Source organism: Somniosus microcephalus, chromosome 10 (genome assembly GCF_052327205.1).
Source record: "Somniosus microcephalus isolate GS21.2 chromosome 10, FLI_Smic_1.0, whole genome shotgun sequence".
Lineage (NCBI taxonomy): Eukaryota > Metazoa > Chordata > Chondrichthyes > Squaliformes > Somniosidae > Somniosus > Somniosus microcephalus.
The window spans coordinates 176,456,865-176,479,285 of NC_140996.1; the positions used below are offsets into that span (position 1 = coordinate 176,456,865).

General features: G+C 46.4%; 1 protein-coding gene across 1 annotated transcript in view; it reads left to right on the plus strand.

The window, feature by feature from the left end:
* LOC147111871 (anoctamin-7-like) overlaps positions 1-22,421 on the plus strand; it is a 75,681-nt gene that overhangs the window by 38,038 nt on the left and 15,222 nt on the right. Inside the window, exons 7-15 of the mRNA XM_085999211.1 lie at positions 3,721-3,843; positions 4,967-5,062; positions 6,963-7,051; positions 9,421-9,536; positions 10,499-10,588; positions 12,090-12,242; positions 17,724-17,760; positions 18,263-18,372; positions 18,460-18,611. Coding sequence (XP_085855337.1) covers positions 3,721-3,843; positions 4,967-5,062; positions 6,963-7,051; positions 9,421-9,536; positions 10,499-10,588; positions 12,090-12,242; positions 17,724-17,760; positions 18,263-18,372; positions 18,460-18,611 — 966 coding nt within the window. The remainder of the gene's footprint in view (positions 1-3,720; positions 3,844-4,966; positions 5,063-6,962; positions 7,052-9,420; positions 9,537-10,498; positions 10,589-12,089; positions 12,243-17,723; positions 17,761-18,262; positions 18,373-18,459; positions 18,612-22,421) is intronic.

The following is a 22,421-nucleotide window of genomic DNA, read 5'->3' on the forward strand; positions in this document are numbered from 1 at the left end:
CAGTTCGTGACTCAGTTAAAACTGCTGGTAAAAGTCTGTGAATATTCAGATAAAGATGAGATGGTCAGAGACCGCATCGTGTTTGGAATACATTCAGCTAAAGTGAGAGAGAAACTGTTGAATGTTGGGTCCGGGCTAACGCTGGACAAAGCTATGGACATAGCTAGATCACACGAGATAGCCCAAGCACAGTTGAAAACCATAACCGGCGCCACGAGCAGTTCGCGTGAACAGAGAGTGCACGCAGTTAATAGACACACACCAAAGAACACAGCCCAGAGAGCGTGTTTCAGAACAGAAAGAACAGAGATAGTTCTAAAAATGAGCGACACAGACATAAAACGCTTCAAAAACTGTAGATACTGTGGAAACAAGATGCATGGAGAAAAGGAGTACTGCCCTGCCAAAGGAAGACAATGTGGTAAACGGAACCACTTTGCTAAAGTCTGCAGGACTGTTTTTGGAATAGCAGTACACACAGTGAGTGACAGCCAAATGCCAGATAGAGAGCCAAATGCAGAGGAACTGTTTATTGATTCTGTGTCACAGAAATAACAGATTTCAGAGACTGAGCAAGCCTTTGCCGATATTGAGATAGGAAAACAGAGCACAGAGCTTAGGTTTAAACTAGACACTGGAGCTCAGGTTAATGTAATTCCTCTGAGTGAGTATCACAACTTGAAGGATGAGTGTGAGCTACAGCCCACCTCACGCAGACTGACCAGCTATGGGGGTGAGCAGCTCATTGTAAAAGGCACATGCGTGATGAAATGCAAGTACAAAGAAAGCGACATGATGTTGGACTTTTACATTGTTGACACTCAAGCACCTCCAGTGCTAGGTCTAAAGGCATGTTTAGACATGGACCTCGTCAAGCTAGTGCTATCATTGACAGCACCAGTTGAGAAGCAGACAGTCATGGAGGAGTTTGCTGACGTTTTCAAAGGAATCGGACTATTCCCAGGTGAATGCACTATTCACCTTGACCCAGCAGCAACCCCTGTGGTTTGCCCAACGAGAAGGATACCCCTTGCTCTACGTAGTCGCCTGAAGGAGGAGCTGCAGAGCATGGAGCATACAGAAATCATCGTCCGGGAAACAGAACCGACAGAGTGGGTCAACGCGTTAGTAGTGGTTGAGAAACCACGTACAGGCAAGCTCAGAGTCTGTCTCGACCCCAGAGATTTGAACAAGGCTATCAAACGCCCTCACTACCCTCTACCAACGCTAGATGACATCACATCCAAGCTAGTGGGAGCACGTTACTTCAGTGTAATGGGCGCACGATCAGGATACGGGACTATCAAGCTCACGGAAGAGTCATCTAAGCTAACAACGTTCAACACACCATTTGGACGCTACCAATTTCTGCGTTTACCATTTGGACTTATCTCAGCTCAGGATGAATTCCAGCGGAAAATCAACAAAACCAGGCCTCGACGGAGTAGTCGCAATCGTAGACGACATCCTCATCTATGGCAGGAATAGAGAGGAACATGACAGGAGCCTCCGTGCGATGCTACAAAAATCACGGGAGAAAGGTATCCGGCTCAAACCTGAGAAAAGCATAATCGGATCCACCGAGATCAGTTATTTCGGGCATCGCCTCTCAACTGCTGGCATTAAGCCGGATCCAGAGAAAATCGCCGCTGAAGAACCGCGCAGAGCTAGAGACAGTACTAGGCATGGTTAACTACTTAGCCAAGTTTGCCCCGAGCCTCTCCGAAATCAACGCACCCATGCGTCAGTTGCTCAAACAATCCAATGAGTTCCTGTGGGACAAACAACATGACACAGCATTTCAGAAAATGAAAGACCTAATCACCAGAGAACCAGGACCAGTCCTTGCCTACTTCGACCCCAACAAAGAGCTCAGACTACAAGTGGACGCGTCGAAATACGGACTAGGCGCAGTATTACTGCAAGAAGGAAAGCCCATCGGCTACGCTTCCAGATCTCTCTCAGACAGTGAAATCAACTATGCTCAAATCGAGAGAGCTATATGCAATCCTGTTTGGATGTAAGCGTTTCCACCAGTACGCCTATGGCCGACAAGTCATTGTGGAATCCGACCACAAGCCCCTCGAGTTAATCATGAGGAAACCACTAGCCGCAGCCCCACCAAGGCTACAAAGAATGATCCTTTAGCTACAGAAGTATGACTTCACAATCATTCACCGTCCAGGCAAAGACATTCCTGTCGCAGACACGCTCTCCAGAAAGTCTCTTAGCTACCAGGACAGCAGCCTCAGTGAAGGCATGGATGTGCATGTGCACATGGTGTACAACAGCTTACCTGTGAGTGACTCAAAACTGAAGGAGATCCGAGCAGGACAGAGAAAGATGCACAACTCACACTGCTGAGCAAAGTCATACATGAAGGATGGCCTGAGGAAAGGAGGAAATGCCCTCGGAGCATATCTGAATTCTGGAACCACAGAGACGAACTGTCACAAATCAACGGAATCGTCTTCAAAGGGGAGAAAATCATCATTCCTACCAGTCTCAGAGAAGAGATGTTGACAAAAATTCATGCTGGACATATGGGCATGGAAAAATGCAAACAAAGAGCACGTGACATTATGCTTTGGCCCGGAATGTGCAAACACATTGAGGACATTGTTGGAAAATGTTCCATTTGTCTAGAACGCCGCCCATCAAATGTCAAAGAGCCCATGATACCTCACCGTATCCCAGATAGGCCCTGGCTGGTCGTCAGCTGCAAGCAAGTGCATGCAAAACGTGTACAGAGACAGCAACACCAAAAGAGATACTATGACAGGTCAGCTAGACTACTGCCGCCGCTGCACAATGGAGAATCCGTCAGAATCCAGGAGCATGACTACTGGAAGCCAGCAGTCATCATCCAGCCAGCTGACACTGCGCGATCGTATCACGTCCGCACCCCAGAAGGACAGGTGTACCACCACAATCGCAGGCACCTCCTGAACACCAAGGAACAACACCGTCATTCCGACGAGAGGATCAGTTCAACAGAGTGTGATGAACAGAGCAATACACAAAACACATCATACTTACCTGAACCTAAACCTGAACCTGATTTGTTGACCGATTCAGGAGCATGCTCAGTTCCATACCACACAAGGTCGGGATGAGAGGTCAAGCCTAGAGTTATCCTTGACTTGTGAACTGTCAAAGGGTGTAGGCGGATCGCTGCCCTAAAAAAAAAACTGTACATCGTTATTGAAATGTTGAGATGTTTTCAGTGCTAGTTAAATGCTGAGTTTACTTATATGTTTGTGCTACCGAGAACATTATGTAGAAGAAAAGTTTAAAAGTAATGCATAACATTTTTCTTTTAAAAGAAAGGGGATGTAACATTTGCATACTGAATTATCATTGGCCCGCAGGCATCTGTAAGGAATACCTATTATTCACATGTGATCACATGCTGAGTTGTCATTGGCCTGCATGCATCTGTAAGGGGTCCTAACTCCATCATGTCCCCACTGTGCGGAATGATTGAGATCACAGACCTAATGCTTCATAAAAGAGTTTAAACTGTAATACCCCGTTGTCCTGCAAGTTATTATTTTTGTACAAAGTGTGCAAAACAAGACAAAGCTGGCTGTGCGGATCCCTGGAGCAGTGCAAGGCCCGCAGCTTAAAGGGAACATTCATGCCAACACTTAATCCAGAATGCTCAGTCTGAATTAATGTTTTATAAATGTTTACATGCTATTGTATTTCTCTTTTCAGTGTATCATGTTACAATTACAACAGTGACGTTAACACATTATTGTATGGATATAATTGTAGCATAGTCTGTTCAACTCCAAACATGATCTCAGAAGTGGCAGATAAGGCAGTAGATCAAATCAGGTAAATGTTCATTCAGGAGCATATTTCAGATGTTTTTTATGTCCTACTTTTAAATGTTGCTGAAACAATTTTTAGTGCAAGCTAATAAAACGGAGTTAAAAAATCTCCTTCATTCAGACTAATTTAGGTAATGTTTCATTATAATCAGCCACTCGCAATGCTAACTTTGGATTTCTATTAAGAGATTCACAGATGTGAAATGCAAGGGCCGATTTTCACTAGCATCCCAGGAACACGCACAGAAAATGTGGCAGAGACCCCTGACGGCTGGTCTCCGTCCCCTTTATGCTGCCCTGGGACATCCAAGACTTCCCCCGTGCAGTAGGCACATGCCTTGGCACGGTCATTCAAATGAGATGGAAGGGGCATTGCTGGCCCTGCTACCAAATTGCCCTGTTTGTTTGCCAGCCAGATGCCCATTTTTGAGGGGTGCCCTGCACCCAGACTCTCTCCAAAGGATCAGAGAGAGCAAGGCAGCAGCCCTAAAGGTGTGTCCTTTTTTTTTCTTGGGCCAGGGAAAGGTTGGAGTCCCACTGCCTGCTACTTGTGGACAGCAGACAGAAGGCCACACCCACAGCGGCCATCATCAATGCTGCAGAACTCTCACTCTGCTGCAGAGACCAACTTTCTTTTCTGCAACTACAGGCGGGTTCAGGTCACTGCTGGTGGAATAAAGTTTGGGTGAGCTTGGCCTGCCCAGTACCCTGACACAGGGCTCAGAGGAATATCCATCCTATAGGTTTTCAGTTCTCTATTTTGAGCAAGTTTTAAACTCCAATTACTTCAAGTAATAAAAAATTTGTTAAGTAAGATTAGATAGGGGTATTAAGGGATATGGAGCTAAAGCAGGTAAATGGAGTTGAAGTACAGATCAGCCACGATCTAATTGAATGGCAGAGCAGGCTCAAAGGGCTGAATGGCCTACTCCTATTTCTATGTTCTTATGTTCCATACCAATAAGGGCCAGAGAGTGAATAGAACACTGTCACTCACAAGTGAGATCTTTTTCAGACCAGTCAGACTTGTGATTTATGTCTTTCACACTTAACAAAAAATAATCACCATTATCATATCCGCTATACATTAAAAAAAATATATCTAATCTCACATTCCTTTCTTTCAGGGGTATATGTGACAATGTTGCTGGAAGGAAAAGAAATATTGAACAAATACTTAACAGGGCTTGTGCTACTGAGCAGCACAGTGATTGTATTTTTCAGTAAGTATGAAGTTCTTGACAGATCAGATAAATGAGGTATTAATGGCTGTGCCATAAACTTAATAGTTGTTAATGTAAACTTTGCCAATTAATTCCCATCATCTAAAAAGAGAGATTACCTAACTTCAGTCGTGTCTTCTTCATTATGAGAGTGATGCATTCTCCACACACTACAAGAACTTGCCCCTTATTATAATTGGTTTGGGGCAATCAGTTGACTGGAACATAAACATAAACATACATCTTTTATAAACATATGAAAAAGACAGGAGAAGACCAGTTGATTCATCAGATCTGTCCCATCCTGACATGGTGCAGCCTAATCACACTATTAAACACCCACCCTCCTACACCCCCCCTCCCTTGCTTCCCCCCTCCTCCCCCAGCAATCCACAGTCATCCAATCTCCCGGGCAAGGCAAATAATATATATAAATGCAAGTTGTTGTTATAGAGGCAAAGAAAAATCAAAAAAAATCTTAGGCCAATTTAGGAAAAAAAACTGAAATTCTTCTCTAAACCCTACAGGCAAATGAGCAAGTGCCAGGAGACGGCACTGACTGTATTACTGTCCCTGTTAACCCACCTACAATCTATAGCTTGAGGGGTCTTTCACTTGCAGGAACTTGTCCAGCTCCCTTTTGAATGCCTGCAGTGAATTCACACTTATTGCACATACAGGCCAACCAAATCCAGAGATCAACAATACTCTGCAAAAAGTAGTACTTCCTAGCACCTAACCAAGCTCTATGCTTTCGTAACTCCTATTGATGCCCCCCATTCTTCCCTACCTGTCCAGCTCAAGTAATCTATCCATGTGGACAGAATCTAATCCATTCATGGTTCTAAAGACCTCAATCATAACCCCTTGAAATTTACACTTTTCCAACGTAAAAAGTCCCAGCTTTCCAAGCCTGTCCTGATAACCAAGGGCCTTTAAACTGGGTATCAATCAATTGACCATCCACTGAACCTTTTCCAGAACCTCAACATTTGCCACCATATAAGGGGACCAAAACTGGACACAGTATTGTAAATGTGGCCGGACCAAGCCCTTGTACAAGGAAAGGATTGTACTTCTAGCTTTATATTTAATTGTCTTAACTATTTATCCTAACACCCTATTCACTTTTGCAACATCCTCGCAGCACTTGGACATTCAGTGACATGAACTGTAATCCCCAAGTCCTTCTCCCGCTCAGTAGCCATGAACGCACAACCTTACATGGTGTATACATGCCTGGAACTGCTTCTCCTCAAATAAATCATCCTGCACTTGTCGATATTAAGAGAGAGCTCCCAACTACAGGCCCGTTATGCACTTCAAGGACCGTTAATTAGGCTGCAGAGGAATCCGGGAAAACTGAAGAGCATGCCCGGCACATGCTCCGCTCAGTTCTGCTGAATTTTGGAGCGGGACCGTGAAACAGACTTTTGGCCCCTAATTAGCATATGCAAGGCACCGAATGCTTACCAGGGATGCCTAAATATCGCCCGAGGTAATATGGTGTCAGATGTACTTCAAGGGCCATACGAGTGCACCTGTTTTTGCTACCTGCAGCTCGTTGGCCACATTTAAATGAGGCCCAAACTGAAAATGGCTGGACTTGGGTGGGCGATGTGGCCGCTCCACCGACAGCACGCCCATTTCAGGCAGATGTTGAAGATCGCGCCTGAAGTCTCCCAAGGCTCCAACTGGAATTGTCAACTTGATTGGTCTCAGAATTGTACAGGCTGGGCAATTGCAAGGAGAGTAATTATTCTTTTTACTCACTGCTGCACCATATATATTCACAACAGGAGATCAATGAAACAAATAAAATATATTATGTTAAATGTGCCAATTGCTTTTGTTTTGTTGGTGTTTTTACTGTTTCTGTCACATTCTATTTTCCTCATAGGGTCCCTTTAGATGATGTCTTTAATGTAATCAAGTCTTCCTTTGACAATGCTGCTACACCATTTTTCGGACTTTTCATTTGTCTATGGGGTAAGGATCCTCTGTTAACTACAATACAATATAGTGGTTGGAAGAAAATAAGCTGATCACACATCGCATCTGAAGGAAAATATAATTTGAAGTACTATTTATACATTACATAAACTCTATCTGTGGGGGACGGTAAATTCCACGGAAATGCACATTCTTGCTAGTTAAACTCGGCTGTACCTTTCACCAAGCTGCTTTTGAAATCATTGTGCATTGCTTCAGTGAGTGAATATTTACAGGTGTGATTGATGCAAAATCAGTTGCTGTTTTTTCCCTTAAATAGGATATAAATGAAGTGGATATGAAATATGTTGCTTGTGTGGGACAATGGTGCGGATGCAGCTGGGCTCTGTGTGCTTAGTTGAGTGAATACCCTTGGGAGCTTTCAAAATCTGTGAGCTTAAACAGGATGACCCTGAATCTCCACAGCAGTTCTGGTCTCCTGCTATAACTCCAGCAGGGGAACTGGTGGAACCCGCAGTAACATTCAATAAATGGTCATTTCCCTGGCAGTTTTGCTTGCCTGCTGCCAGTGGGAGACCAATGCAACCTCCTGCAGAATTGCAGCCCCACTGTGTTTTAAATTAGTGTGTAGTTAATCAGAATATTTAACATTGAATTAATGGCAAAAGAATTGGGATTCTTAAAATGTGCATTTGATCAGAATGTACACTTAATAGATATTTTGGAGAGAGCTATGTGATTCACAATGACATGATAGAAAAAGTGATAATTATTCTAGTTTCTTCCCACAATTTTCTCTCCTGACTATGCTGATGCTTGCTAGTGTTATCATTTCACAGGCATTCCCACGTGGAGAGCCTCATCCCAAGTGATCATTCTTCACTTGTGACAGTGAATGTTGACAGGCTATTTAAATGGGGGGTGGGGCACCACAGCCTCGCCTAGTCTGGTTCTCCTTCAATGTCCAGATATGTGTACTGTCCAGGAGAGGTCACTGGCGTGGCTAGCTAACAGGAGCAGAAAGCATCACTAATTTTTCTCCTTTGTAACTCAGGGCCAATTGTAGCATCTCGATCACTGCTCCAGCTGAGATGAGCTAGCTCTTTTTTAAATGCTGCATTTTCTAACCGTTTGTTACAATTCAGACTTTCACCCAGCACTTTTAACAAAAGAAATTCCTATAAGCAGACCACATCTCCTGTGAAATTAAACTTGCACCCTTATGTGTGACATTAATGGGATAGTGTGCAACAAGACTAACAGTCAGTCCATTTCTCAAGTTGAACGCCCTCTTCTATGCTTGAGCCCATGCTCTCTGCTTCTGGAGTCTATGGCAATCGCAAAAATACTTTCAGAGTTTAATTTTAAGAATCGTGAGTAATTGAATAATATCTCCTTCGAGTCTTCGCTTATTCAGAGTAAACAATTCCAGGCTATTCAATCTCTCCTCATATCTCAGATGCCTTAAGCTAGGCGACAGTTTCTGCATTGCCTCAAATGCCAAGATATCCTTGTATGGAGGTGACAAAAATTCTACACAGTATTCCAAGTGTGGTCATACCAATGTCTTTCACAGATTCATTATCATCTCCTGGGATTTGTGCTTATCCATCTGGCTATACATTCCAAGATCCAATTAGTGTTCCTTACTTCTGCCACACACTGTTGGTTTCAGTGAACTACCACAAATAACCCCAGAATCTTCCTGTAGCCCAGAGCCATTTACTTTATATTCCCACTGTTTATTTCCCTTCCTTAGTCTTGTTACCTTATATTTAACCTTATTAAATGGTGTTTTCCACTCATAGCCCAACTTCCCAACCTATCCAGATTCCTTTGTATTTGATTTGTCTGCTCCCTAATGTTTGGACCTCCCCCCCCCCCCCCCCCCATTTGGTTTAATCTGTAAATTTAGACTGTTTTGCTTCTATACAGTTCCAAATTGCCGTAACTTCCCCGGATGTCAATTAGCCACAGCAAACCGAAGTCAATTTAAAAATGCTTTGCTTTATCTACAGTCATGCAAAAAACATGTAACAGAAAATGTCCTCTTTGAGGCACGATGTGACTCTGTTTCCATCACACTGTTGTTCCCTCTGTGACATGCAAAGAGAGTAAGCTGGCAACTTGCCCCCAAGCGTCTGCCAATACCACTCATGAGATATCTACTGGAATGTGTGCAAGAGCAATGCAAGTTGGCTGGTCCTCATACTTTTGCCGATTCTCCATTCTTCACTTTTCCCTGATGCCCCGACAGAGATTAGGAAGACAATGTGTGGAAAATCATGGGCTTGAACATCTTTGTTCTACCGTTTAACACACAGCACACTACTACACAGTGCATTACACTATTGCTGTTTGTAAAATTCTAAGCTGGATGAGTAAAGATATGGTTTCATTTCCAGGAACGATATTTTTGGAAGTTTGGAAAAGGAAGAATGCAGAACTAGTGTACGAGTGGGATGTTGAAAATTTTGAAAATGATGAAATAGTCAGACCTGAATTTTATGGAACAGAACCGGTATGCATTTCATTTATATATATATGTGATGGAAAATGGTGATATCCTTTGGAATTATCTACTGAATGATGTTGGGTGCTTAACACATCGACTCAAAGGCTGCATGAAGAATAACTCACTGGAGGCCACCGAGAGAAAGGTGGCAAGCAGGAAGATGGAAAGTAGGGAGACCAAAAGCAAAGGTTTGTGAATGGTGGACAGAACAAGGACAAGTGTGGCAGCACATGCCAGTGACCATAGGAGATATATAGCAAGTAACAGAGTGATGGCAAGTGAATGAGAGACAGAGTGTGGACAGCACGGGTAGTAGTGGATTGCTGGGTCTTTATGGAACCCACCTTTTTTCATTTAATTGTTTTCAATGGAATGAAATCAGGCGGGTTCTATAAAGGGCGGGTGACTTGTTCAACTAGATTATCACCAAGGCGGTGAAGACGAAAATCAACCCCGACAAATATCTGGCTCCAAAATCTGTTTTCATCTACAGGTGAAATGCAGAATAATAATTTATTAGACATGCAAAAAAATTACTTCAGATACACTAAGTATTCAGGATAAAAAGATTTGAAAGGAGGTGCAAAAGGTTCACCATATACAGGTATCATTAAGAGCAAACACAGTAAATGCTGGAAGCACTCAGCAGGTCAGGCAGCATCTGTGGAGAGAACAGAGGAGTTGACATTTGGAGTGTGGAAATTTGTCAAAAGCCACATTGTCTTTGTTCTCTCTATAGATGCTGCCTGGCCTGCTGAAGGTTTCCAGCATTTTCTGTTTTTGGATTTTGTTTTTTAAATTCAGAGGCAATTAGCAGTATTTAGTTTTTCTCATGTGTTTCTTACTGACGCTGCTGTCCCTCAGCGCTATCTACACTGTCTCCCTTAGGTGAAAGTAAACAAACTTGACTGTCAGTGTGTAAAACGAGCACCGTCTCTGACTTGTCCTAATATTCATCCATTTTGTAGGATCCAGTCACGGGTGAACCTGAAGCCTTCTACTCAGACTCCAGACAAAGGCTGAAGTTGGTGCTTTCACTTTCAGTAGGGATTGTAATGGTAAGCAATTTATTTGAAAGAGAATGTATATTTCTTTTTCTTTTCAATCTCTCCTTTTCTCTTGATTTTAATCTTCAAAATGTGACTTTACCCTGCTTCAGACTCCCCAGCCCACCTGGAAATCTGAAAGTCAAGACCGTCGGGACTGTGGATATCACCATGACTGCTATTAATGTTACTGTAAGACTGGCTTCTGACAGTCAGTCAGGGAGAATAATCGGTCAGCTATATTTTATCATAAAAGAGGTGGATCTTTCTGTCTCCCTAAATTGCAGTACTGAGGGAGTGCTACATTGTCAAAGGCGCCATGTGTGAGATGAGGCATTAAACCAAGGCCCTCTCTGTTCCAGCATTTGAGAAGAAATAGAGATTGTGGAAAGAATTCAGTGAAGATCAGCAAAGGTGATTGCAGATTTAAGTCACTGAGCTATGAAGGGAGGCTATCAATCAAAGCAGGGGCTGGGACAGTAGGCACGAGCTGGCAAACTATGTAACGCTGTTAACAGGGTGAGTAGGCAAACTATTTAAATGGGAGCTGCGGTGGAGAGGTTAGACCAGTCTGGCAACACCAGTCTGGCAGTGGGGTGTTACCTGGGGAAACAAAAGTCTCTGGCCTAGAAATTTGACCGCACAGCATCCATTTTTCGAGCGCTATTCGGCCCCTTAAGCCTCTAATCTGGTGGGTAGGAAGTGCATGCTCATTATGAGCTGGTGTAGGCAAAAAAATAGGCATCCAGGTCAATGTCCCCTTTAAGCTGCGCGGCTGCGTGGCTACACTGCGCTCTGCAGCTCCCACGCAGCCGGCTCACCGGCATTTAAATAGGAAGAACCACGCAGGCGCGGTATTTTAAATGGGCCATGCAGCCCCTTAAAGTGGCCATGCACTAAAAAAAAATTAAAGGGTGCATTGATCCACGGCCTTCGCCTGACAAATTAGGTCCTTTACATATTCAAATAGCGCTTATATGATGCTTCCTCTGCAATATTGGGTTGCCCTAAATGCTGACCATATTCTCCAACTTAGCATGTGACATGCCAATGGCGATCAACGGGTATGGTTGGATTCTAGTGGGTTATAATTACCTGTATCTTGCAGAAGTTCAATTACGTGTTGTGCATCTATGTATCTGAGCTGAACTCAATTTTGAACTTAAGTATTAAGAGCATAAGAAATAGGAGCAGGAGTAGGTCATTTGGCCTCTCGAGCCTGCTTTGCCATTCAATAAGATCATGGCTGATCTGATCTTGGCCTCAACTCCACTTTCCTGCCTGCTCCCCGTAACCCTCGACTCCCCTGTAGCTCAAATATCTGTCTATCTCAATCTGAATATATTCAATGACTCAGCCTCCACAGCTCTCTGGGGTAGAGAATTCCAAAGATTCACGACCCTCTGAGAGAAGAAATTCCTCCTCATCTCCATTTTAAATGAATGTATTAAAAATGAATGAGATAATTATATCAGTTAGAAAAACCCAATGTTCTTTTTTGCATTATATACAGGTGGGCTGTGTATTCATCAGTGTCTTGGCAGTGGTCATCTATAGAACCTGGGCCAGACTGCGAGTGACGACCTCGAACTCATTTGAGAGTTTTCTCTTAACTACTGTTGTTAGCTCATTACTCAATGCGTTGTCCATTGCAGTCCTGAGAAAAGTAAGTTTATTCGGTTATTATGTCTGATAATGCTGACCTAATGCTTCAATAGAAGCAACCTGACGACTGATAATTAACAAATAGCATTGCATAAAATCACAAAACTTTGTATGGTGTGAAAACCAAATAAGATCTGTAACTGACAAATTTCAGCCACATCTGTGCTGTCGCTTTCATAACAGAATACCTTCCAAGCTTGTTATTTGACGTATTGATGCGCTATCAATTACTCATAAAAGACTGAGAGTTAAGAGAGTAACTAAAGGCTTTTATTAACAAAAGAATGAAGGTCTGCCTCGAGTGGTCGACCGGTCCAGAAATACAAAGGGCTGGGGAGCAGTCACCTTTATACTAGGACTTGTGGGAGGAGTCAGCCGAGGCATGTCCAGGCATGTACACAGTGGAATACAAACAGTGGTTTACCACATTCACCCCTTGTTTAAAATTGAGTCCGGCGGGGTGAAGTGTATTAAAAGTTAGTGTATTGGAGTCTCTCCGGAGGTCTTGTCTGCCGCTGTGATCGGCGTGGTGACGGCAGGGGTAGTGGAGCTTCCGGCGTCGAGTCCTGCGTGGGCTGTGGCACAGGCGTGTCGTCCTCGTAGATGTCGAGCGGGTCGCGGGGCCCAGGCCTGCCGTCTGCTGGGGCTGGATATCGGATCGTGGGGGGGGGTGGTAGTGAGTAGTGGGTTACTGCGGCCCCCGAGGGTGCAAGGTCTCTTATGGAGACTGTGTCCTCCCGCCCGTCCGGGTATGCAATGTAAGCATACTGGGGGTTGGCGTGGAGGAGGTCGACCCTCTCGACCAGGGGGTCCGTTTTATGGGTCCTCATGTGCCTTCTCAGTAGGACCGGCCCTGGGGACGTCAGCCATGGCGGTAGCGATGTCCCCGATGTGGACTTCCTTGGGAAGACAAACATTTTCTCATGAGGGGTGGCGTTAGTGGCAGTGCAGAGCAGTGACTGAATAGAGTGGAGCGCATCGGGGAGCACATCCTGCCAGCGGGAGGTTGGAAGGCCCCTAGACTTTAAGGCTAGCAGGGCGGCCTTCCAAACTGTCGCATTTTCTCTTTCCACCTGTCCGTTCCCCCGGGGGTTGTAACTGGTGGTCCTGCTTGTGGCGATACCCCTAGTTAGCAGGTACTGATGGAGTTCGTTGCTCATAAACGATGAGCCCCGGTCGCTATGGATATAGCTGGGGAAACCGAACAGGGTGAAGAGGTCGTTCAGACATTTAATGACCGTGGCACTGGTCATGTCCGGGCAGGGGATGGCGAACGGGAAACGGGAGTACTCATCAATAATATTGAGGAAGTACACATTGCGGTCGGAGGAGGGGAGAGGCCCTTTAAAATCAACGCTCAGGCGCTCGAAGGGGCGAGTGGCTTTTATCAGGTGGGCCCTGTCTGGTCTATAAAAGTGCGGTTTGCACTCAGCGCAGACTTGGCAGTTCCTGGTCATGGTCCTGACCTCCTCAATAGAGTAAGGCAGGTTGCGGGCCTTGATGAAGTGGAAGAACCTGGTGACCCCCGGGTGGCAGAGGTCATTGTGGAGGGCCCGCAGTCTATCGATCTGCGCGCTGGCGCAGGTGCCACGCGATAGCGCATCCGGGGGTTCATTGAGCTTCCCGGGCCGGTACAAGATCTCGTAATTGTAGGTGGAAAGTTCGATTCTCCACCTCAAGATCTTGTCATTTTTGATTTTGCCCCTCTGCTTGTTGTTAAACATGAAAGCAACTGAACGTTGGTCAGTGAGCAGGGTAAATCGTTTTCCGGCCAGGTAGTGCCTCCAATGACGCACAGCCTCCACAATCGCCTGGGCCTCCTTCTCAACAGTGGAGTGTCTGGTCTCCGGGCCTTGGAGGGTTCGTGAGAAGAAGGCCACGGGTCTCCCCGCCTGATTGAGGGTAGCGGCCAGGGCAAAGTCGGACGCGTCGCTTTCCACCTGGAAGGGGATGGATTCGTCCACTGCGTGCATGGTGGCTTTGGCAATGTCTTCCTTGATACGGTGGAAGGCTAAGCGGGCCTCTGCCGTCAAGGGAAAAGAGGTGGACTTGATCAGCGGATGGGCCTTGTCCGCATAGTAGGGGACCCACTGGGCATAATAGGAGAAAAACCCGAGGCACCTCTTCAGGGCCTTGAGGCAGTGGGGCAGTGGGAGTTCCATAAGGGGACGCATCCGGTCGGGGCCGATGACTCCGTGTTCCACAACACAGCCAAGGATGGCGAGGCGGTTTGTGCGGAATATGCACTTCTCCTTGTTATATGTCAGGTTCAGGAGTTGGGCGGTGCGGAGGAATTTTTCGAGGTTTGCGTCATGGTCCTGCAAGTCACGGCCGCAGATGGTCACATTGTCCAGGTATGGGAAGGTGGCCTGCAACGCATTTTGATCTACCATCCGGTCCATCTCCCTTTGGAAGACGGAGACCCCGTTGGTGACGCCAAAGGGAACCCTAAGGAAGTGGTAGAGGCGGCCGTTTGCCTCAAAGGCAGTATACTGGCGGTCCTCAGGGCGGATAGGGAGCTGGTGGTACGCTGATTTCAGGTCAATGGTCGAGAAGACGCGGTACTGCGCGATCTGGTTGACCATATCAGCTATGCGGGGGAGTGGGTAGGCGTCCAGCAGGGTGTAGCGATTTATTGTCTGGCTGTAGTCGATGACCAGGCGCTGCTTCTCGCCGGTCTTAACGACCACAACCTGGGCTCGCCAGGGGCTGGTGCTGCCCTCAATAATCCCTTCCTTCAGGAGCCGCTCCACTTCGGTTTTAATGAAAACCCTGTCCCCGGCACTGTATCGCCTGCTCTTTGTGGCGATGGGCTTACAGTCGGGGGTGAGGTTAGCAAACAGTGGGGGGGTGGGTGACTCTGAGTGTGGAGAGGTTGCACCTGGTGCGCGGCGGGCAGGGACTCGGAGGCCATAGAAATCCGCTGGTGCGCAGGCAGGACTGGGAGAGAGCAACGCCGCACCGTGTCGGGGTGGATGAAGCTCTCCGTGCTCCCAGAGTCAAAAAGGCAGACTCTATCGTGGCCATTTACCTTAATGTCCATTGTGGAACTGGCCAGCTGGTGCGGTCTTGCTTGGTCCAGTGTAACGGATGCCAGCGTAGGGGTCGGTGTGTCGCTGCGGGTATCAGATGAGGCGGTGTTGGGGGCCTGCTGCGTTCCGGCTGTCGTCCAAGATGGCGGCGTCCCTGATCCCCATGTGGCTGGAGGCGTCCAAAATGGCTGCTGTACCGGTGGTTCGCACATGGCCGGGGAGGCCCAAGATGGCGGCCCGCATGGCCCACACGCGGCGCTGCTGGGGTTCGGGGTGGCTTTGGCCCTGCAGACGTTAGCGTAGTGTCCCTTCTTCCCGCAGCCCGAGCAGATCGCGTTTTTCGCCGGGCAGCACGCTCTGGGGTGTTTTGCCTGGCCACAGAAGTAGCATTTCTGGCCTTGGGGCACTGCTGTCTGGCCTTGGGACACTGCTGCGGTAGTTGGGCCGTTGCTGGGGTGTGGCTGGGGTGGCACGGCGCTGTGAGGCGGTCCTACCGTGTCCCAGGCTGTCATTCCCCGCGGCGTCCACGGTGCAGAGGAGTAGGCATCCATGCCCCGGTAGGCTGCATCCAATGATAGTGCGAGTTCAGAGGCCTTGTTGAGGTCGAGGTCACTCTGCTCCAACAGTCGCTGTCGGGTGTAATTGGATCTGTGGCCCGCTACAAAAGCGTCCCGGATAAGTTCCTCTGTGTACACGGCGGCCTTTACATCCTTACAACCACAGGCCCGGCCAAGCACAGACAGTGCCTGAAGGTATTCCACGGTCGATTCCCCAGGTTGTTGTTTACGACTCCCCAGAAGGTGCCTGGCGTACACTTCGTTCACTGGGCGCGTGTACTGGTCCTTGAGGAGCTTGATAGCGTCCACGTACGAGGTCGCGTCTTGGATGACCGAGTACACTCGGTGGTTCACTTTGGAGGCCAGGACATCCAGTTTGTCCTCGTCCGATTTGATTGCTGCGGAGGCGGTCAGGAATTTTTCGAAACACTTAAGCCAGTGAGTAAACTTGGTGGATGAGTCCGCCTCCCGATGATCTAAGTCCAGGCATGCTGGTGTGAGGATCTTCTCCATTATAAAAATTTTGTTAATAAAATTGATGCGCTATCAATTACTCATAAAAGACAGAGTTAAGAGAGTAACTAAAGGCTTTTATTAACAAAGAATGAAGGTCTGCCTCGAGTGGTCGACCGGTCCAGAAATACAAAGGGCTGGGGAGCAGTCACCTTTATACTAGGACTTGTGGGAGGAGTCAGCCGAGGCATGTCCAGGCATGTACATAGTGGAATACAAACAGTGGTTTACCACACGTATTTACCAATTAAATTCAAATCTCAAAATGTCTAAATTGTTACTTGTAAAACCTGGCTTGACGTTTTCAGGATCTATCTGTGTCATTTGGGGAATGGGTTACAAAGTCAAAGTTACACTTAGGTTTTCTGGCGTCTGTTTTAATAAACCTTTCTTCTATTGCAAGCAGTAGTGATAAGAAACCCTGCTATGTAAGATACTTTAATCTGTTCAAAATCATGATGGGTTTTGACAGAGTAAATAAGGAGACTCTGTTTCCAGTGGCAGAAGGGTCAGTAACCAGAGGATACAGATTTAAGGTAATTGGCACAACAACCAGAGGCAACATGAGGAAAAGAAAATTATGCAGAGAGTTGTTGTGATCTGGAATTCACTGCCTGAAAGGGTGGTGGGAGCAGATTCAATAATAACTTACAAACAGCTGCAAAGTCCTGGACTCCTGAAGGGACCACTTGAGCGATGGTCTTAAAGGGCCAGGTTACCAGCCAAGCATCACAACTGTCTGTTTTTTCCATATAAATTAATTATTTATACAGATTCCATTCCTCATCAGGGATATTAAAGCTAAATTTGTTATTGTTATTTGTGTCTGTATGTCAGTATTTATGCTTGTCAAATGAAGAGATGTCTTTTTCTACTTTTTGCACCTAGTTTTGACGTCAAGCATGCCCAGGTCAGGGGTAGTATAGTCAGCTGCAGAATAAAACTCGCTGTACCCTGTCATAAAGAGCACGCCCCCCACTATGCTGATGTAAGGTGTTTGATTTCCTTCAACAACTATCCATGTCACTGCCAACTTATTATTGGTGTCAAATTGTAAGCATCTTTATGCTGTTGACTCAGACTCACACACAGGAACTGGGCACAGACTGCCCAAACTGTTATCATAGGATTATTTTAGCCACCAGAGAATGGTAACTTTTATTATATCAGATATACTGGGCCTCAAACTCGGGTCTCCGAGGTGATAAAGCAGTGTATCATCCCACTGTACCGCATAGCCCGCTGTGTGTATTAATCTCCTCAGTGCTCTTTGATATTGTAATTTTAATAATCTGAAATGACCCTTTAATGGGATAAAACTTCAATGTTGTGGTATGCAAGATATATTATGTAATTTGACAATTGTTATTTTAATTTTAGGTGTACAAGATAATCGCATTTAAAATGACTGACTGGGGTAAGTAGTTATATATTTCAAGTGTTTCAACACTAGTCTGCTGCCCATGGGACATGACGTTTTCCATAAATTTTAGTATTATTATTCAAAGTAGCCTCCTGTATGTGGTTTATGAATATTGTAAATAACTGGGGAGCAAAATAGAGCCCAGCACAAATCCAGAGGACAATGGAAAGGTCGAAGGAACATGGAAAGGATGCACATCCCGATGAGGAAAACTAGCAAAGCCAATGTTATAGTGGCTGAATAAGGGAATCAAAAATAATCTAAAGACTGTGAACGTGTTAACATTAGTGTGGCTGTATGCCAGTACTCACAGTGTGATTTTACCCTATAGTTGTATATCATGAACACTAACTTATACCAGAAGATGATACTAATGTATAAAAAGAGGAAAGAACTTGTATTTATATAGCAGCTAGCACACATCCTTGGTATGTCCCAAAGCACTTTACAATGTATCACTTCCATTGCTTATTTCAGTCTTTTCTTTTCTCTGTAGAAAACTACAGGACTCAGACCGATTACAATGATGCTCTGATAATAAAGTTATTTGCCTTCCAGTTTGCCAACAGTTACTCATCTCTGTTTTATATTGCATTTCTCAGAACGGTAGGTAATGCATCTGACGGTTTATTAAAAAGTGTCTGGTTGCATTAGAACTCCAAAGTACTAATCACTGATCTAATTTAATTTTAGAACAATGAACAATTTTTCACATCACTTGGCTTGCCTGGTTTGGAGGATAACTGTGGAGAGCTGAACAATTGCATGACAGAACTTAGTTTTCAAGTCCTTACACTGATGATCACTGAACCACTTCCGAAATTTATAAAAGATGTTATTACACCGTAAGTCTGTCTTTGTAACGCTGATCATTTGCTTTAAAGATTTAACTGATGCGCAGTACAGCAGTTATTGGAAATGTAATTTTATGGTACATTTAAAATTATTTAGGTTGTGGCAGTCCAGTACTATATGGCTAAAGGCTTTGAGCCTCAAACCCCTCTGATTCTAGCGGCTTCAGCTGTGATTAGTTTTATTTAGATAGGCCACAGGTGGAGCCCACCTGTTAACAGCCATTGAGAGAGAGGCAGAGAATGCTGGAAACACAGAGGGGCCCCGATTTCAATCTGAAAGCAGCTTCGGGCGGGGGGGGGGTTGGAATTGCGCGGGGGGAGCCCAGAAGTCAACTCAGCGGGTCAGAACCTGCGACCACAACTGAATGGAACCAATTCATTCTGACTTCCAGGTTTCACGTCTCCAAGCTGCGCAGCGGGCGTGATACGCACCCACATGACGCGATCTCAGCTTAAAGGGACAATGAACAAATGTAACTTGGAGGTGTTCACGGTGGATGCAGCCCCTAGAGCAAGGGCAGCACCCAGATTCAATGATGTGCCACTGGAATTACCACTGGGTGCAGTCAGCAGCAGGAGGGACATACTTTTCCCCAGCAATGGAAGGAAGAAACCTGCTGCTCTCACTAAGAAGGCGTGGTTGGAGGTAGTCGAGGCGGTGAGCAGCAGGAGCATTGTGCTCAGGCCATGGATGCAATGTAGGAAGTGGTTTAATGACCTAACCAGGTCAGGAAAAGTGAGTACATTTGCTGATTCAACTACATCCTCTGCTTTTAAGCCCCGCTCCCTTTCACTCTGTCTTGCCAAGCGTTCTCCATCACATGACTGCTCACACCCACTCAACTTTCAGCAGCACCTAGCTTTCACTTTCTATGCACCATCACCTCCCTATTTATCCATCCACCATTGCCACTCACCCCAATCCTTATGCAATGCGATACAGGTGTCTCATATCACCCTCACCGAATGCACTTCATCCATCGGGTGAATACCTCACCTTCACTCATTCACAGGTCTGTTTTTTTGCCCATTGTAGGAAAAAATGCCAAATGCAAAAGAGAGGGAGAGGACTGCAGGTGGGCCACCACAAATAGTCCAGCTAACAGATACAGAGGAGTACGCCCTGGAGATAAGTGGCACACCAGGGTCCTTCTCGGTCGGAGATGGAGAGACAGGGAGCTCACAGATAGCTGGTGACAGAATTACAAATATCTCTGACACACTGACTTCATTTCATCAATGACTGTACTATGAGAAGACTGAGTATGTATTGTGAATTTGCCACAGCTAAATCATATCCCTTTTGTCTTCCAGGGCCTTCACGTGTACAACAAGTGTTGCAGGATATGCATGAGGATGAATCCTCAGAAGACCTCATTCCTTCTGAGGGTGCACCGTCACAGGGTATACAGCCATGCACCAGCACAGATACTCGCACTTCAGTGGGTTCACTTAGAAAGTTAGTTGGTTTTTCACCTGGTGATTTACAGTTTACAAGTGAACACAAGCAGACACTGGTGGCAGGGACAGCTGTAGAGAGTCCGCGTCGGGGGGTGCAATCCTCTCCAAGCTCTGCTTAACTGGACACAGATGCTGAACCCAGGGGGCTATTATTGAGAAGGAGAATTGTAGAGGTGCATCAGCAACTTAGCCAGGCACTGACAGACGTACCACGCACACTCTCCACAATAGCGGAGAGGTTGGAGGAGTCCATGTAGGCCATGATCACGGCCGTGCAGAAATTGGATGCCAACTTGTCTCCTGGCTTAAACAGGATGACGGAGCTTATCCATGGCCTTGCAATGCGTCAGTGATCTTCAACAATCTGGTCTGCAGCAGAGTGATAGGAGTGACGTTGTCCAGGAGAGGGATGGTAGCAAATGGGAACTCCACTCCAAGCGCTCCCACTTCTCACCCATTGTCACCCCCCCGCCCCCCTCAGCCAGTCCCCGACAACTGCCTTGTCTCCCAATAGCCAAGTCTGCCCCTGCATAGGTGCAAGTGGAATCATCTTTGGCAGGGCCCTCAGGGGCTCCAAAACCCAGAGGGTACAGGCCAAAAGCATCTCAGCAGTCAGGACAGGGATCTTAGCAGCCTGTCTCTAACTCTGCGGAAACCACTAATGTTGCACCATGTGGTAGGAAGCATACGTTAAAGAAATTGTATGCACATGGGTGTTTGACAAAATGTTATGTTATTAAGTTTCCATTTTATAATGCCACATAAAATCTATTGATTAGCATCACTTCCATGTCTTATTGCGTCCCGAGTGCCAACTCGCCCTTTCACTTGTTTCATGGTGAATGTCAATATGTGACGGGACCCATTGGGTGGATGTGCAATCAGTGAATGAGTGGTTGAAGGACTGTTTAGTGCAAAGGGCGAGGGATGGGGGTGCTGGTGGTGGGAGCGAACCGCAGGATTTCATTTCTTAAGTTTTACTGTGGGTCAATCCTCACACCTTCACTGCATTAGGGCCCCATCTTCATCCTCCTCCGCCTGCTCCTCCTCCTCCATGTTCTCCTCATACGAAGATGTGTGATGAGCCCCTTCGTCCTCCTCGATCTCCAGTCCTCTCTGCTGCGCAATGTTGTGTAGGACAGAACACACCACATTCTGGATACCCTCGCTGGCGAATACTGAAGGGCTCCCCCAAACCTATCGAGGCACCTGAAGCACATTTTCAACATTCCAATGACACACCTGGTGGTCATGTGGCTGTTGTTGTAGCACTCCTGCGTCTCATTGGTGGGGTTCTTCATAGGTCAAGTTTGAAGGGGGTATTCCTTGTCTCCTACGAGCCATTCTGGAAACCTTAAATGAAAAGGTCTGGGATGTTGGACTGCCTCAGTATGAATGCATCATGACAGCTCCCAGGGAATCTGGCGCGCACCTGCACACATCATCTTGTAGCTTATAAAAACTCCTGATTGCTGTGGTGGTGCTCAGATTGCCACGTGTGTGCAATCAATGGCACCCTGTACCTGTGGGAATCCAGCCAGAGAGGCGAATCTGAGTGTCCGCTCATTCTGGCTTTTGTCATCACAGGGGAAGTTTAAGTATCTCCCAACCCTGGCAAAGAATCCATCCGTTGGCTGCCTCATGCATTTATGTTCAGCCGACTGTGGGACCCTCGATGTCTCCACGAGCGCCAAGTCCAGCAGGGAGCAGGCTGCAGATGACGGCCACCACCAGACGTGACAACCTCAGCTTACGGAAGCACTGCTCTTCCGAGAGGTCAAGGTAGCTGAGCCTCTGTCTGTAAACCCTGTGATATGGGTAGTGCCTCCTGTGACCTCGACACCTCTCCTGTGCCCCTCCCTCCCGTGCCCCTCCCTCCCGTGCCCCTCTCTCCCGTGTACCTCCCTCCTGTGCACCCCCCACTATGCCCCTCCCTCCTGTGCATCCCCCCACTGTGCACCTCCCTCCTGTGCACCCCCCCACTGTGCACCTCTCTCCTGTGCATGTGCTGATTCCACCACAACACGACGCAGCTGCCGTGGATGGTGATTGTCTTCCTCTTCTGATGTGTTGACATCTCATCCTGATCTTGTCAGTTTGAAAGCCTCCAAAGTTGAGGAAAAGCTGTATCCACACAAAAACTCTCTGCCAAACGTTTGCCAGAGAGAACTGAGACACCAGCTGTAATAAGTGAGGTTTTATTCAGATGGGGCAACCACAAGTTCAAATACCCACCTGAACTGTGGCTCAATCTCGCCTCCGTTTCACTGATCAGTTTCCCGAGCCCCGGGAAACCCGTGCTGGACACGTTAAATTTAAAGCTAAGTTAAATTCAATTGA